This window comes from Aquarana catesbeiana, linkage group LG04 (assembly GCF_042186555.1).
Source record: "Aquarana catesbeiana isolate 2022-GZ linkage group LG04, ASM4218655v1, whole genome shotgun sequence".
In the NCBI taxonomy this organism is placed as follows: Eukaryota; Metazoa; Chordata; class Amphibia; order Anura; family Ranidae; genus Aquarana; species Aquarana catesbeiana.
The window spans coordinates 322931448-322946783 of record NC_133327.1 but is presented as its reverse complement, the minus strand read 5'-3'; the positions used below and the strand labels follow the sequence as shown (position 1 = coordinate 322946783).

The window sequence follows — 15336 nt, the reverse complement described above, 5'->3', positions numbered from 1 at the left end:
CCAAGGTTGAACTTTTTGGCCATAATTCCAAAGGATATGTTTGGTGCAAAAACAACACTGCACATCACCAAAAGAACATCATACCCACAGTGAAGCATGGTGGTGGCAACATCACGCTTTGGGGGCTGTTTTTCTTCAGCTGGAACAGGGGCCTTAGTCAAGGTAGAGGGAATTATGAACAGTTCCAAATACCAGTCAATATTGGCATAAAACCTTCAGGCTTCTGCTAGAAATCTGAACATGAAGAGGAACTTCATCTTTCAGCATGACAACGACCCAAAGCATACATCCAAATCAACAAAGGAATGGCTTCACCTGAAGAAGATTAAAGTTTTGGAATGGCCCAGCCAGAGCCCAGGCCTGTATCCGATAGAAAATCTGTGGGGTGATCTGAAGAGGGCTGTGCACAGGAGATGCCCTCACAATCTGACAGATTTGGAGTGTTTTTGCAAAGAAGAGTGGGCAAATATTGCCAAGTCAAGATGTTGATAGACTCATACCCAAAAAGACTGAGTGCTGTAATAAAATCAAACGGTGCTTCAACAAAGTATTAGTTTAAGGGTGTGCACACTTATGCAACCATAATATTTTAGTTTTACTTCCCTCCACCTAAAAGATTTCAGTTTGTTGTTCAATTGAGTTGTACCGTTTATAGGTCACATTAAAGGTGGAAAAAGTTCTGAAATTATTTATCTTTGTGTCATTTTTTTTTTTGCACCACTAAAACCTGACATTTTAACGGGGGGTGTGTAGAGTTTTTATATCCACTGTATATAGAATTATTTCCTTGATCCTGTAATCACTTCCTGTCCGTTGTTGGTTATGCTCATCCTGGAGTTTAGATAACTTTAACCCCCTTATGACCACTTAACCCATATGAGCTTTAATGGCCACGCACTGTACATATGCAGTGCTGGGTGGCCGATGTTTCTGTGCTGAGAAGCGCGCTTACGCAAGCCCCTAGCAACAAGACCAAGCTGTGAAAGATAGCTCTTGGTCCCCTACGAATGATTGGTAGCTGACTGGATGGGCTCCAGATCCTGTGACCACTGTGACACGGTCACAGTGTTCATGTGGGTGGTGTTCAGGATTTTTATAAGGGATGCTGGTGCGATTGGGAAAAGGTTAAGTTGGCTAGATTATAGCTATGATAGTACAACAGTGGCAGCTGACAGCAGCTTTCAGTGGACCTCATGATCTGCAGCTGCCCTAGCTCTCCACACCTGTGCTTTTCTATAGTTGGTAAAAACCTGTAGTGGAATGCTGTACAGAGACGGCTTTTTTTTTTTTTTTTTTTTTCCTCACCCCTGCCGCCCAGTCTGCAAACCTGATAGGAGGAAAAGGAGAAAGACACCACTTTTCTGCAGCAGTGCCCCGACCCTTAGGTCTCATGCACACAGGACATTTATTTAACTCTCTTGGAAGCCAGTAGCGCTTTTGCAAGCTTCTAGGAGCTTTTACAGGCATCATACTCTTGAGCGTCAATTCGAATAAATAATTTATTCTGACCATTGAAATTAGTTAATACTCAAGCGCTAAACTCACCTAGCGTTTAGGCACATTTAGCAGCTTTTAGTAGCATCAAGCGTTTTTCTGCTTAACCTCTGCTGTTCCTAGACGCACTGGCAGTGGGGTTTTTATTTTTTTTGCCTCTAAAAGCTCCTGCAACTATACACTGCCAAAAGCCTATGTGTGCATGGACACATAGAATAACATGGAGGGGAGTTTAGGCAAGAAAAAAAATGTTATATGCCTCTAGGAGCAGCTGCAAATAAGTTCTGTGTGCATGAGGCCTTATACTTGTTTTTGTTATTTCATCATCTGGCTGTGCACCATGTGCCCTACTTTACTGATTTTACCTGAGTATGTATGTTTTTAATTTCTTCAGTAAACCTAAGTTTTATTGCGCAAGATCACGCTTTCTTTCAGTGGCTCCTTACAACTATTTACTTTCAAAATTGTAATCTCGGCCTACTAAAGCAACTAAAATTCTTTCAATCTAACCTATAAAGGCAATGATAATTTATTTAACCAGAGTCCAGTTTCAATTCAAAGTGAAATTTCACAGTTTTTATTTCTGTTTTATATATTTAGTATATCCCTTGTACATATTTCATGTTTTCTTTCTTTCTTTCAAGGTACCAAGATTGGTGGAAGGTCTTACTGGTCACCCTTGCAATCAGGTGGCTGCTGCCAAAGACCATACAGTAGTATTGACAGAGGATGGATATGTGTACACATTTGGCCTAAACACTTTTCATCAACTAGGCATATTACCTCCCCCTTCCAGTTGTAATTTACCCAGACAGGTATGAGTATTTCTTTTAAAAAGAGTCATTTGTAGGCATTGATGTGCACATTTCATATAAAATGTCCTTCTGAGCCTATGGTTTAATTATATTGCTTACAGTGTGGTGTGCTATAGAGTAATAGTGTATCTAACACAAATGGGAATGTGATTGTACCATTATGGGAAGCCTTGGTTACTCGATTTAGAGGGGTTAGAGGGGTTTTTAAACTAGGCGATGGGGGGGAGGGTCCAGAGACAGTGATAGCCAGCGCGGAAGATATTCCAGAGGGTAGTAGTGGGGGCATTAGTGGTAGGTTAACCAAAGCACAAAAACACAAGGTGAGTATAGAAGCAAGTCCTAGTTGCAATCTTGAAACACCCAATACGAGGACAATATGCGACCGGTCTAAACTATGTGGCATGTTCACTAATGCCAGGAGCATGGCGGACAAGATGGGTGAACTAGAGATACTGTTGTACAAGGAGGATTTGGATTTTGTGGGAATTTCAGAGACCTGGTTCAACAGCTCTCATGATTGGCTGGCAAACATTCAAGGGTATACCCTATACTGCAAGGATAGAGAGGGTAAAAAAGGGGGAGGGGTATGCCTATATATCAAGAATAATGTACAAGTGAATGTGAGAGATGACATCACTGAGGGGGCTAGGGAGGAGGTGGAATCTTTATGGGTAGAGCTCCAAAGGGATGAAGCTAAGGGGAAAATAATACTGGGAGTATGCTATAGGCCCCCTAACCTGAGGGAGGAAGTGGAGACGGATGTCCTATCACAAATTGGATTAGCAGCGAGGATGGGAAGTGTTATCATAATGGGGGATTTTAATTATCCAGACATAGACTGGGCGGAGGGAACCGCGCATTCATTTAAGGCTCGCCAGTTCCTTAGTGTCTTGCAGGACAATTTTATGGGTCAGATGGTAGACGCACCAACTAGAAATAAAACATTACTAGATCTACTGACCTGATTACCAACAATACAGACCTGATAACAGATGTGGAAATACGGGGCAATTTAGGTAACAGCGATCACAGGTCAATTAGTTTCAGTATAAATCACACAAATAGGAAACATGAAGGGAACATAAAGACACTGAATTTCAAAAGAGCCAACTTCCCTAAACTACAAACCTTGCTAAAAGGCATAAATTGGGATAAAATATTAGGAACAAAGAATACGGAGGAGAGATGGGTTTGCTTTAAGAGCATATTAAATCAGGGCATTAGCCAATGTATCCCATTGGGTAATAAATTTAAAAGAACGAACAAACATCCTGGATGGCTTAACTCCAATGTAAAAATGCATATAAAAGCAAAGGAGAAGGCCTTCAAAAAATACAAGGTTGAGGGATCATCCTCAGCATTCAGAATTTATAAAGAATGCAATAAGAAATGTAAGGGTGCAATTAGGATGGCTAAGATAGAACATGAAAGACACATAGCGGAGGAGAGCAAAAAAAATCCCAAGAAATTCTTTAAGTATGTAAACAGTAAAAAAGGGAGGACAGACCATATTGGCCCCATAAAGAATGAGGAAGGACATCTGGTTACAAAGGATGGGGAGATGGCAAAGGTATTGAATTTATTCTTCTCCTCAGTCTTCACGAGTGAATCGGGGGGCTTCAGTAACCAAAACTGCAGTGTTTATCCTCATGACACAACACAGGAAGCACCTACATGGTTAACAGAGGACGGAATTAAAATTAGACTTGAGAAACTTTACATTAATAAATCACCGGGACCAGATGGCTTGCATCCGAGGGTACTTAGGGAACTCAGTCAGGTGATTGCCAGACCGTTGTTCCTAATTTTTACAGACAGTCTATTGACTGGAATGGTACCAGCTGATTGGAGAAAAGCCAATGTAGCACCAATATTTAAAAAGGGCCCAAAAAACATCAGTGGGAATTACAGACCAGTTAGCCTAACATCAATAGTATGTAAACTCTTGGAGGGGATGATAAGGGACTATATACAAGATTTTAGTAATAAGAATGATATCATTAGCAGTAATCAGCATGGATTCATGAAGAATTGTTCTTGCCAAACCAATCTATTAACCTTCTATGAGGAGGTGAGTTGCCATCTAGATAAAGGAAGGCCCGTAGACGTGGTGTATCTGGATTTTGCAAAAGCATTTGACACAGTTCCCCATAAACGTTTACTGTACAAAATAAGGTGCGTTGGCATGGACCATAGGGTGAGTACATGGATTGAAAACTGGCTACAAGGGCGTGTTCAGAGGTTGGTGATAAATGGGGAGTACTCAGAATGGTCAGGGGTGGGTAGTGGGGTTCCCCAGGGTTCTGTGCTGGGACCAATCCTATTTAATTTGTTCATAAACGACCTGGAGGATGGGATAAACAGTTCAACCTCTGTATTTGCAGACGATACTAAGCTAAGTAGGGCAATAACTTCTCTGCAGGATGTGGAAATCTTGCAAAAAGACCTGAACAAATTAATGGGGTGGGCGACTACATGGCAAATGAGGTTCAATGTAGAAAAATGTAAAATAATGCATTTGGGTGGCAAAAATATGAATGCAATCTATACACTGGGGGGAGAACCTCTGGGGGAATCTAGGATGGAAAAGGGACCAGGGTCCTAGTAGATGATAGGCTCAACAATGGCATGCAATGCCAAGCTGCTGCTAATAAAGCAAACAGAATATTGGCATGCATTAAAAGGGGGATCAACTGCAGAGATAAAACGATAATTCTCCCGCTCTACAAGACTCTGGTCCGGCCGCACCTGGAGTATGCTGTCCAGTTCTGGGCACCAGTCCTCAAAAGATGTGCTGGAAATGGAGCGAGTACAGAGAAGGGCAACAAAGCTAATAAAGGGTCTGGAGGATCTTAGTTATGAGGAAAGGTTGCGAGCACTGAACTTATTCTCTCTGGAGAAGAGACGCTTGAGAGGGGATATGATTTCAATTTACAAATACTGTACTGGTGACCCCACAATAGGGATAAAACTTTTTCGCAGAAGAGAGTTTAATAAGACTCGTGGCCACTCATTACAATTAGAAGAAAAGAGGTTTAACCTTAAACTACGTAGAGGGTAGAGGGTTCTTTACTGTAAGAGCGGCAAGGATGTGGAATTCCCTTCCACAGGCGGTGGTCTCAGCGGGGAGCATTGATAGCTTCAAGAAACTATTAGATAATCACCTGAATGACCGCAATATACAGGGATATGTAATGTAATACTGACACATAATCACACACATAGGTTGGACTTGATGGACTTGTGTCTTTTTTCAACCTCACCTACTATGTAACTATGTAACTATGATTTTTGTCAGGATCAGCAGATATGTTTGCACTTATCAAACAAATATAACGTAACATTTATAAGTGTATATTTAACAGACTAATCCTAGGGTCAAACAAGCGTGGTGCAGGAAACCCCACGATCTGTGTGCATTTCCGTGGACCGCATGTAAATGGGTGTCAGTGCAATCTTAACACCACCCCAAACCTAGGTCACAAATGCATATGTTTTCCCACATCGGATAGTACTAGATCACATAGTACAAAAGTACCATGTTGCAGTGCAGTACCAAAATGGATGTATGCACGACTTTGGTGTGATGTGCAATTTGAGCCCATTCAAAATGAATGGGCTCAAATCGCACTGCACTGAATCGCATATGACACACAGGGGAGGCTGTGCAGTTCCTATGCAATTCACATGCGGTTCATATTGTGAACCGAGACTAAAAAGAGGACGTTTGTTATGGTTTAAATACACTTTAAAGCTGAGCACAAAGAGTGCAGCTGTGTATGCATTAAATACTTTAAGTGCAGTCAGTGTAAATTCCAAAGTTATATTTGACTTCAGTCTCCTCTTATCCCATCTAGCACTCCAACTGGAAGAGGGAGGGAGAGCCCTGGTAGCCAATCAGGTGTACTGTATTTACATGTACTAACAAGACCGATATTGACAGATGGACAATGCAGAAAAAACATTGGTCTGTTGCTTCCTCTTAACTGCCCAATCACAGATTAGGACAGGAAAGTGATCTAGCTTCTGTGATTAACTACAGAGGAAAATAATCAGGTCATATTTAAGTATTTTTTTTAGCAATATACTTTGTTTCTACAGGTTCAAGCCAAAACCTTGAAAGGCAAATCTGTCCTAGGGGTGACAGCTGGAAGGTTTCACACTGTCCTGTGGACTAAAGATGCAGTGTATACAATGGGACTAAATGGAGGTCAATTAGGTACGGAATCATAATAGAATTTTTTTTGCTGTCGTTCACAGTGAAAATGCTTTTTACTGCATTTCCCTTTTAAATGAATCCTGTCATGAGAGAAGCATGGAAGCCACACTTGCTGACTTCTCCTGAAAATGTTGGTTGTCTGGCTGTCATTTTTACCCTCTTGCTTTTACCACTTTGTGTGTTCCTGACCAATTGGGAAAATGTATGCAATGAAGGAATTCTTACTTCTCTGACTTATTCCTGGTCAATGACTAGGTGTATTGAAGCCAGATGTTGACATATAAGCCAGGGAGCTTGTGTTTTCCGAATAAGGACAGCAGCTGCAGTCCTCATATTTTTGTATCACAACAGCTTTCCCTTTGAACTCTGTCATGAAAAACTAATGGCTTGGTTCTTCTAGGATACCTGGTGGACCCCAATGGAGAAAAGCTTGTCAGCTGTCCTCGACAAGTCTCTGCTCTTCATCATAAAGACATTAACATATCTCTTGTGGCTGCTAGTGATGGAGCTACAGTCTGTGTTACTGAAAGAGGAGATATATACCTTCTTACAGAGTACCAGTGCAAGAAACTAGCTTCGAAGTGAGACATTTCTGTATATCTCTTACACATCTGTGGTATATTTTGTCAGTACTGCTATATGAACAGTTTTTTCTCTTTTAGGCAACTTAACTTAAAAAAGGTCCTTGTTTCCGGAGGGTATTTGGATCAGAAAGCAGATACACAGCATCTCAAAGAAAATGGTGGCCAGTCTGTTAGTTTGCTTGCCTTGGATCAAGCTGGAAGAGTATGTTTTCCCTTAGACCTTGACACAAGAAATGTGTGCCATAGTGGACTTTATTTTTATTTTTTTATTTTTTCAAACCACTAAAGTAATGCTGGATATTTTCTAAAAAAGATCTAGTACATTTGGACTATAATTACAACCTTTTTGACAATGACTACATTTATGGGGGTGTAGTACCTCCATGAAATCATGTGAACAAAGCCAACACATTTAGCCCTAAGCTGTCATTTTACCTCTTAAACTTCCCCAGCAATCGGCCCTAAACTACTGCCTAACCTCAACCTCAGTCTTCAGGTTTGCTTTAATCTCATCATACTCAGCCACATATACTTACCTTTCAATCATGCCTCTACTGCCCTGTTCAGTGCTGGGAACCAAAGGAAATACATGGTACTTTAGGGTATGTAGGGCTCATTACAATGAGCCCATCAGGGGTTGCCAAACAGGGAGTCCATACCCCTGTTTAAAGTTCAGGTGAATAAGTGTGGCTGCATAGAACAGTAGGGAAGCAAAAAGGTATGCCTATACGACTGCAGTGATCTGCATTGTTGAGGGCAAGGCACAGATTGACTTTAAACTATTGCTTTGACGTTTAAAGCTGAACTCCAGCTTTTGCTACACTTTACATAGTTTGTTTGGGCCTAGCTGGCTTGCTACACTTTACATAGTTTGTTTGGGCCTAGCTGGCTTGCTACACTTTACATAGTTTGTTTGGGCCTAGCTGGCCCAAACAAACTATTTCCCTCACTAACGTGATGTGCTTCAGCTTGTGCTACACTTTTACATAGTGGCCCAAACAAACTATTTCCCTCACTAATATGTGAGGCCGCTGGATGTGCTGTATAAACTGTATGTAGCTGAGGCTACAGCATACCATACTGTGTTCTGAGTTCGAGCCGAGACTTCCTGTCATTCCCAGAACACTGTAGAGTCTATCTGATCGGCACTCAGCCATTCAGACAAAGCGATGTATTGTAGCAATGAATGCAAAGCTTCCTCTGATTGGCTGAGTCAGAGATTGTGCCATCATCAGCCTGCCTCTCTGAATTAGCCAATCAGAGGAAGCTTTGCATTCATTGCTAGAATACATCACTTTCTATGAATGGCTGAGTGCCAATCAGATAGTGTTGTTCCCGGGTATGAGATGGGAAGGTCTCGGCTGGAACCCAGAACACAGTATGGTATGCTGTAGCCTCAGCTACATACAGTTTATACAGCACATCCAGGGACCTCACATGTTCGTGAGGGACATAGTTTGTTTGGGCCACTATGTAAAAGTGTAGCAAAAGCTGAAGTTCAGCTTTAACCTTCTCCCAAAACTGTCATTTTATAATGTATTTAAAGCCAAAAAAAATATATATTTACATTTTGGAGAACGAGGTGATGAGTTAGAGACTATGTCAAGTTTTTATTGTTGCCTTTGTCCCCACTGTGGAGATTTCCCAGTCTTCATTTGTGTTGGTGACAACTGTGGTCAAGACTGAAAGTTAGAAATATCCAACATTTTGATTTGTCACTGGAACAGGAATACAAGAGAAGTCATCTAATGTTGATACATTTTCCAATTACCACAGTCTGAGGGAAAAGCTCTTTACTTTGTTCCTTTTTACTTGCATTTTTTTCCAGATTACAAAAAAGAAATTGTTGGGTTTCAACCCTTCTCTACTGTTACAAAACAAATAATAACAGTTTTAGCAATACATACTGTACGCTTTTGACAACTGCCTCAACGCTTCTCTTCTAAATCAGTGTCATAAACTATAGGTCAAGGCTTTGTTAGTGATGAGACCACCGCATGACTATGTATTAAATGTGTCCTGGTTGTATACTACCTGAATCTGAAATATAGCCTATAATCAACGTGGTTAATGTAGCATAGAGCACATTCGTTTCTATGGGATGAAAACTAAAAGTATTCCCACCCACAGCACCACCACCCCTCTCAGAAATAGATAATAAACTAATATGATAGACAGCACAGAGACATATTGAGGACTAGAGAGCATTCAAGGCAAGGGGCAGAGTAAATTAGACAAAGTTGGGAGGTAAAGAGACCCTGACAATAGTTGGTGATGGTAAAAATATATAATAAAGAAGGTATTTCTGCTTTAGTAAAGCTTACAGAAATGTTAAAGAGCTCTCACAGTGGGTTATACAAGCATTGTTATTTTTCTGTTTGGCTTTGCTAACATTTTGATACTAATTCCCTTATTGGGTCCTAGTACAAATAGCAGTTCTCCTATTTGGGTCTTTGGTTACAAAGTCTATGAATCCCCACTTTAAATGAGTAACTTCAGTGTCACTTAAAGTGGTTGTAAACCTCAAACATGAAATATGAACAAAGCATATCCTTCTATAGTGTGTACTTGTCTCAATTAAGAGCACCAAGTGTCACTTCTGTCTGCTACCCAGACGGCTATCAGCATAAGTCACTTCTGATTTTGGTTTACCTGACACCGAGAAAAAAAGGTGACAGGGTAGGGAGCTCCAGCTGATTGACAGCCTCAGCTCTGTTCCTGTGTGCTGTGTAAAGGGGTGTGTGCCCCTTTCCTCCAATCAGCTCTCAGAGCTCTCCTTACTGAGTGTAACTTCAACTCTCTGCCCTGTTTTTTCTGAACTCTCAAACAAGCTTTAAAATTCAGCACTTTGAACAGATGTAGAGAAGAGAAGATTGTAGATAGACGGGTACAACTTATGTAGAGGGATTTGTTTCATATATTCATTATGCCAAAATAAATGAATCAACGTTAGGCAATTAGGTGTTACTACATTTTTGTCATGATTTGTTCTGCTGTACTATAAGTTTCTCAATTTATTTGTAGGTTTTTTGCTGGAAATCTTCCAGCAGTTCCCTGAAGCAATGTCGTTGGGTTTATGGCCGCCAGGTGTTTATGACTGATTTTGCCCTTAATAAGAATGAAATGCTGTTTGTCACTCACGAAGGTGAAGGGTTTACTGGAAAGTGGATATGTGAGAAGAAAAACTACACGGATAAAAAAGGTAATTTTTTGGAAATGGAAAAATTCTGTCAAGTAACCTGCTTCAAAAAATTATTGTGGCAAGTAATAGAACAGAATGGCAATTAAAGGGTCAGTGCACCCAGAACAGATATCAGTGTTTCTTAGATTCTGAAGTGTTAAACCCCCTGACTGTTTCATATGTCTCTTGGAAATTTCTTTGCTTGAGTTCCCAGGTCACCTGCTCCCTGTTGGGAGGTCTAACTGTTGGTGTCCTTTAAAACAGGGGTAGGCAACCTCGGCCCTCCAGCTGTGATGAAACTACAAATCCCATCATGCCTGTGATTGTCAGGGTCTTGCAATGTCTCATGGGACTTGTAGTTTCAAGACAGCTGGAGGGCCGAGATTGCCTACCCCTACTATAAAAGATCAAAGAAACCAGTAGGTGACTGAACCTACCAGACTCCACCTATAACTAAAATATTATTGTAATAAATCCTTTAAACACAAATGCATTATTCATTCTAAGTTCATGTTGGTAACTCTGAATGCAAGTGTTTTTAACTCTTAGGTGAAGCCAAACTACATAACTAGAACCAGTCAAGAAAACACATTTGCAGGAATCTAAGGCCTCATACACGGACATTTTAACAGCTGATTTTTTGAGCTTTTTTTGCTGCTTAAAAACGCCACTCCATGTTATTCAATGGGCTCATACACACCATGGCGTTTTTAAGCTGTAACAGGCACGGTCGTTTTTAAGCTCCAAAAAAAACAAGGACCAGCGCGTTCTGAGGCTCCAGCGCTAGAGCTGTTTTGACGCCGAAAAAAGCTCCAAAACGTGCGTTGTCGCTATACCGATGTTTTTTAGCGTCTTCAGCTGTAAAAATGTTTATGTGGGAAATTTGGGAGTGGAAAACAGCAGAGGGATGTTTTTGTAAAAAAAAACGCACCTTGGCGTTAACGCTTACAAACAACGTTAAACGCGCTTTGACGCCAAATCAAAACGCTAATAAAATCGTGTTTTTAACGCTGCTTTTTTCCAGGTGTTGTTACTAGCTTTACAGCCCGTTTTTTAAAACGTCTGCATGTATGAGGCCTAAATCTTGTCTTTTAAGTCTAATAGTGCAAACATGTCTCTCAGATATAGGTACGGTTGTTATTTCCTCCTTGTTGGAACAGAAATGTCAGCTCAGTGTCGGGGTTGTAAATCCCCCATAGTGATTGACCTGTCAGGGCTGATAATTTACACTCGACTGCTGGAGGAAGGAGAACTATCATTTAACAAAGCTTTTGGCTTTGTTCATTCAATAATGACAGCACCTTTATTATATAGTGTTTTTAAAGTGTCTGTTATCAACACCTTGAGCTCAGGCAAGAGTAATGCAACAACCCATCAGCAAGATACTCAGCCTGATGCTTCTGTTCTGAAAAGGAGAGAAAAAAAAACAATTCAAGGGTGTAAATTCAGAATATTATGAGTGTCTATAGCACAATGAGAGACTTATCAAGCAAATTAGCAATAAATGTAGATGCAAATCAGACTGCCTGTCAGTTAGCAGAGTCTATTGGGATGATTTACTAAAACTGGAGCGTGTAAAATCTGGTGCAGCTGTGCGTGGTAGCCAATCAGCTTCTAATTTCAGCTTGTTCAATTAAGCTGTTACAAAAAAAAAAATACTGGAATCTGATTGGTTTCTATTTACAGCTGCACCAGATTGTCTTCTCCAGTTTTAGTAAATCAGCCCTAATGTGACAGTTTTTATGCGTATTTGCGACCCCAGCACCTGTAATCCTGGTCAGGATGCTGCAACAGATTTGCACAGAGCCGTGACCGTTTTACCACCGGATATGAGACAGATTATTTGTAAAAACAGATGCTCAATTAAGAAGTGGCCAGGGACAGTTTTTATAGAATCACAGTGCTACCTGAGAGCAGCAGAGGAAGAAATTTATGAATGAAGCTGCCTAATTAGCATAAGTCTGTCTCACTTCTCCTGCCTAGCATTGCCAGACTGTGTGACAGAATTGATAAATGTCCCCAGTATATTATCTAGTCTTTTGTTTAATGCACTACTTATTATATTTTCTGTAAAAAAGAACATTGTTATTGCCTTGTCTGCTTTAGCCTGCCTGTTGTACATATTACCTTACCTTACCATATTACCCCTTTTTCTTTTAGATCCCTCTATAACAGACCCCATTCACAGTGATTCCAACAGTGTTTATGAGCGAATTTCTCTTCAGAAGCTTCCCTTTGTTCACAGGGCTGTTAGTGTCACATCAGATCCTAATGGATGTAACTTTGCCGTGTTACAGTCTGATCCAAAAACAAGGTAATGTCCCATGCATGTTCATTTAATTGCTCGTTTTTAGAAGAAATTTAGAAAAAAAGTATTTTAAAGTAAGTTTTGACATTTGACCCCATGTACCTGGCAGTTAGAACGTGTAAATAATTTGGCCAAAACTTGTAAGATCCAATTGTGGCACAACTCAACTGCATTTGTATGGTTGAGACAATCAAAGCAGGACTACAGTATGTCTTTTCATATACATGGGACAGTCAGTGGTAGATTAAAGTGTTTCTAAAGGCAATTTTTTTAAATTAAAAAAATAAAACATAATATACTCACCTGCTATATGTAATGGTATTGCACAAAGAGGCTTCGAACCTCCTTTTCTGGGGTCCTCCACTGGTGATCTTGGCTCCTCCTCTTCCATGTCTAACCCCATTTGCTATGGGGACAGGCATACGGCCCCATCCCCCACTCTGATCACAGTAATTTACTGACAGCAGCGGGATGCTCCCACTGCTGCCTGATCTTCCTGTGAGAAGAGAGAGACAGGGAACACTGGATTGATGCAGGACTCAGGTAAGTTTTGAGGGGCAGGGGTTGTGGGCACAGCAAGTGACAAAATGTTTTTTTTATCTTAATGCAGGGAATGCATTAAAATAAAAAATGTTTTTGGCTTTAGAACCTCTTTAATTACTCGTAAATGGTAGGGAATGTATCAAATGTATAGAGGTTGATAAGCGGTTAAACCTGAGGATGGCTAATATGGAAGCTTGAAAAAGATGGATAGGAAAGACCACTCATAGTGGCTAACGTTAAACTGAGAAGGAAAAAAAAATGCTACCCATCAGAGGTTTCGGCTTTACTTCTGTTATAAAAATAAACAGAACAAATGATTCCTCTGGGAATTGCTTGCTCGTTTGGAAATTTTGTAGATATACTATGTAATCGTATACTCGGATAAAAAGCAAGTTCATTTTAGTCCTTTTGTGTTTGATAGTGAGTTGTAATGTTACTCATATTGTTTTTTATGTTTTTTTTTTTTTTTTAAAGTATATAAATGATTTACAGTCAGGTCCATAAAGATTGGGACATCGACACAATTCTAATCTTTTTGGCTCTATACACCACCACAATGGATTTTAAATTAAACAAACAAGATGTGCTTTAACTGCAGACTTTCAGTTTTAATCTGAAAGCTGGTGAAATTTACTCTGGTGAAGTCTTCTCTTGATTGTTGTCTTTGACACACATACACCTACCTGCCCCAAGAACTTGCCCCAAGAACAAGCAGGAATTGAAGACAGTAGAGGCTGGCAGAGCATCACCAGGGATGAAGCCCAGTGTCTGGTGATGTCTATGCTTTCCAGACTTCAGGCTGTAATTGACTGCACAGGATTTGCAACCAAGTATTAAAAAGTGAAAGTTTAATGGATGATTGTTAATCTGTCCCATTACTTTTGGTCCCTTAAAAAGTGGGAGGAACATATACAAACCGTTGTAATTCCTACACCGTTCACCTGATTTGGATGTAAATACCCTCAAATTAAAGCTGAAAGTCTGCAGTTAAAGCACATCTTTCATTTCAAATCCATTGTGGTGGTGTATAGAGCCAAAAAGATTAGAATTGTGTCGATGTCCCTATATTTATGGACCTGACTGTATGTGGATATATTAAAGGTTATGTCCTCATTTTTAAAGCTTTGAGAATTCAGTATAGATGAATAGATTAACTAATGTACTGTAAGTTTCATATACACTACAACCACTGTTAGCCTGGTCTCACAAGAGAATGCTGCATAGAATATGGTAGAAGAAAAGGGCAGCACTCTGTAATTTTGCTTTTTTACTATAATATAGAAATCACTAATGTAGCATTTTAAAGTGATTTAAAGTCTCGTTTTTTTTGCTATAAAAATAACAAACATGTTATACTTACCTGCTCTGTGTAGTGGTTTTGCACAGAGCAGCCCAGATCCACCTCTTCTAGGGTCCCTCTTTGGTTATCCTGGCCCCTCCCTGCTGTTGAGTGCCCCCGCAGCAAGCAGCTTGCTATGGGGGCACCAGAGTCGAGCTGCAGCTCCGTGTGTCCATGCAGTACGGCCCAACCCCCTCTCTTTCCTGATTGGCTAACTGACTGATAGCAGCGGGAGCCAGTGGCGCCGCTGTTGTGTCTCAGTCAATCAGGAGGGAGAGTCCCGGATGGCCAAGACACTCGTGGACATCGCTGGACAGAGATGGGGCTCTGGTAATTATTAGGGGGATGAGGGGGGCTGCTGTACACACAAGGCTTTTTATAAAATATAAAATAAAACTTCTGACTACAACCACTTTAAGCTCTCAGGGACTTCTTTGTCAAGGTATAGCTTGATATAGATGTCCTTTAACACCTAGATAGTTACATAGTCAGTAAGGCTGAAAAAAGACAATAGTCCATCCAGTTCAACCTGTGTAGGTGCATGTGTATCAGCGTCTAATGTGTTCCCATATCCCTGTATGTTGTGTCCTTTAAGATGTACATCTAAGAGTCTTTTAAAATTATCAATACTCCTCACAGCCACCATCAGTTGTGGGAGAGAGTTCCACTTCCTTATTGCCCTATCAATGAAGATCCCCCTGTGCAGTTTAAGGTTAAACCGCTTCTCCTCCGGTCTCATGGTGTGCCCCTGTGTCCTTTTACACTCCCTATGACTGAATAGTTTATTTTCGATGCTGAGAACCCCAATTGAGATCTTTGTAGATCGCTATCATTTCCCCTCTCAAGCGTCTCA

The 15336-nt window shown here is 40.6% G+C and overlaps 1 protein-coding gene across 1 annotated transcript in view; it reads left to right on the top strand.

Moving 5' to 3' along the window:
* Positions 1-15336, top strand: part of IBTK (inhibitor of Bruton tyrosine kinase) — a 164125-nt gene that overhangs the window by 46100 nt on the left and 102689 nt on the right. Inside the window, exons 6-11 of the mRNA XM_073626859.1 lie at positions 2139-2309; positions 6411-6528; positions 6929-7109; positions 7191-7314; positions 10137-10314; positions 12454-12607. Coding sequence (XP_073482960.1) covers positions 2139-2309; positions 6411-6528; positions 6929-7109; positions 7191-7314; positions 10137-10314; positions 12454-12607 — 926 coding nt within the window. The remainder of the gene's footprint in view (positions 1-2138; positions 2310-6410; positions 6529-6928; positions 7110-7190; positions 7315-10136; positions 10315-12453; positions 12608-15336) is intronic.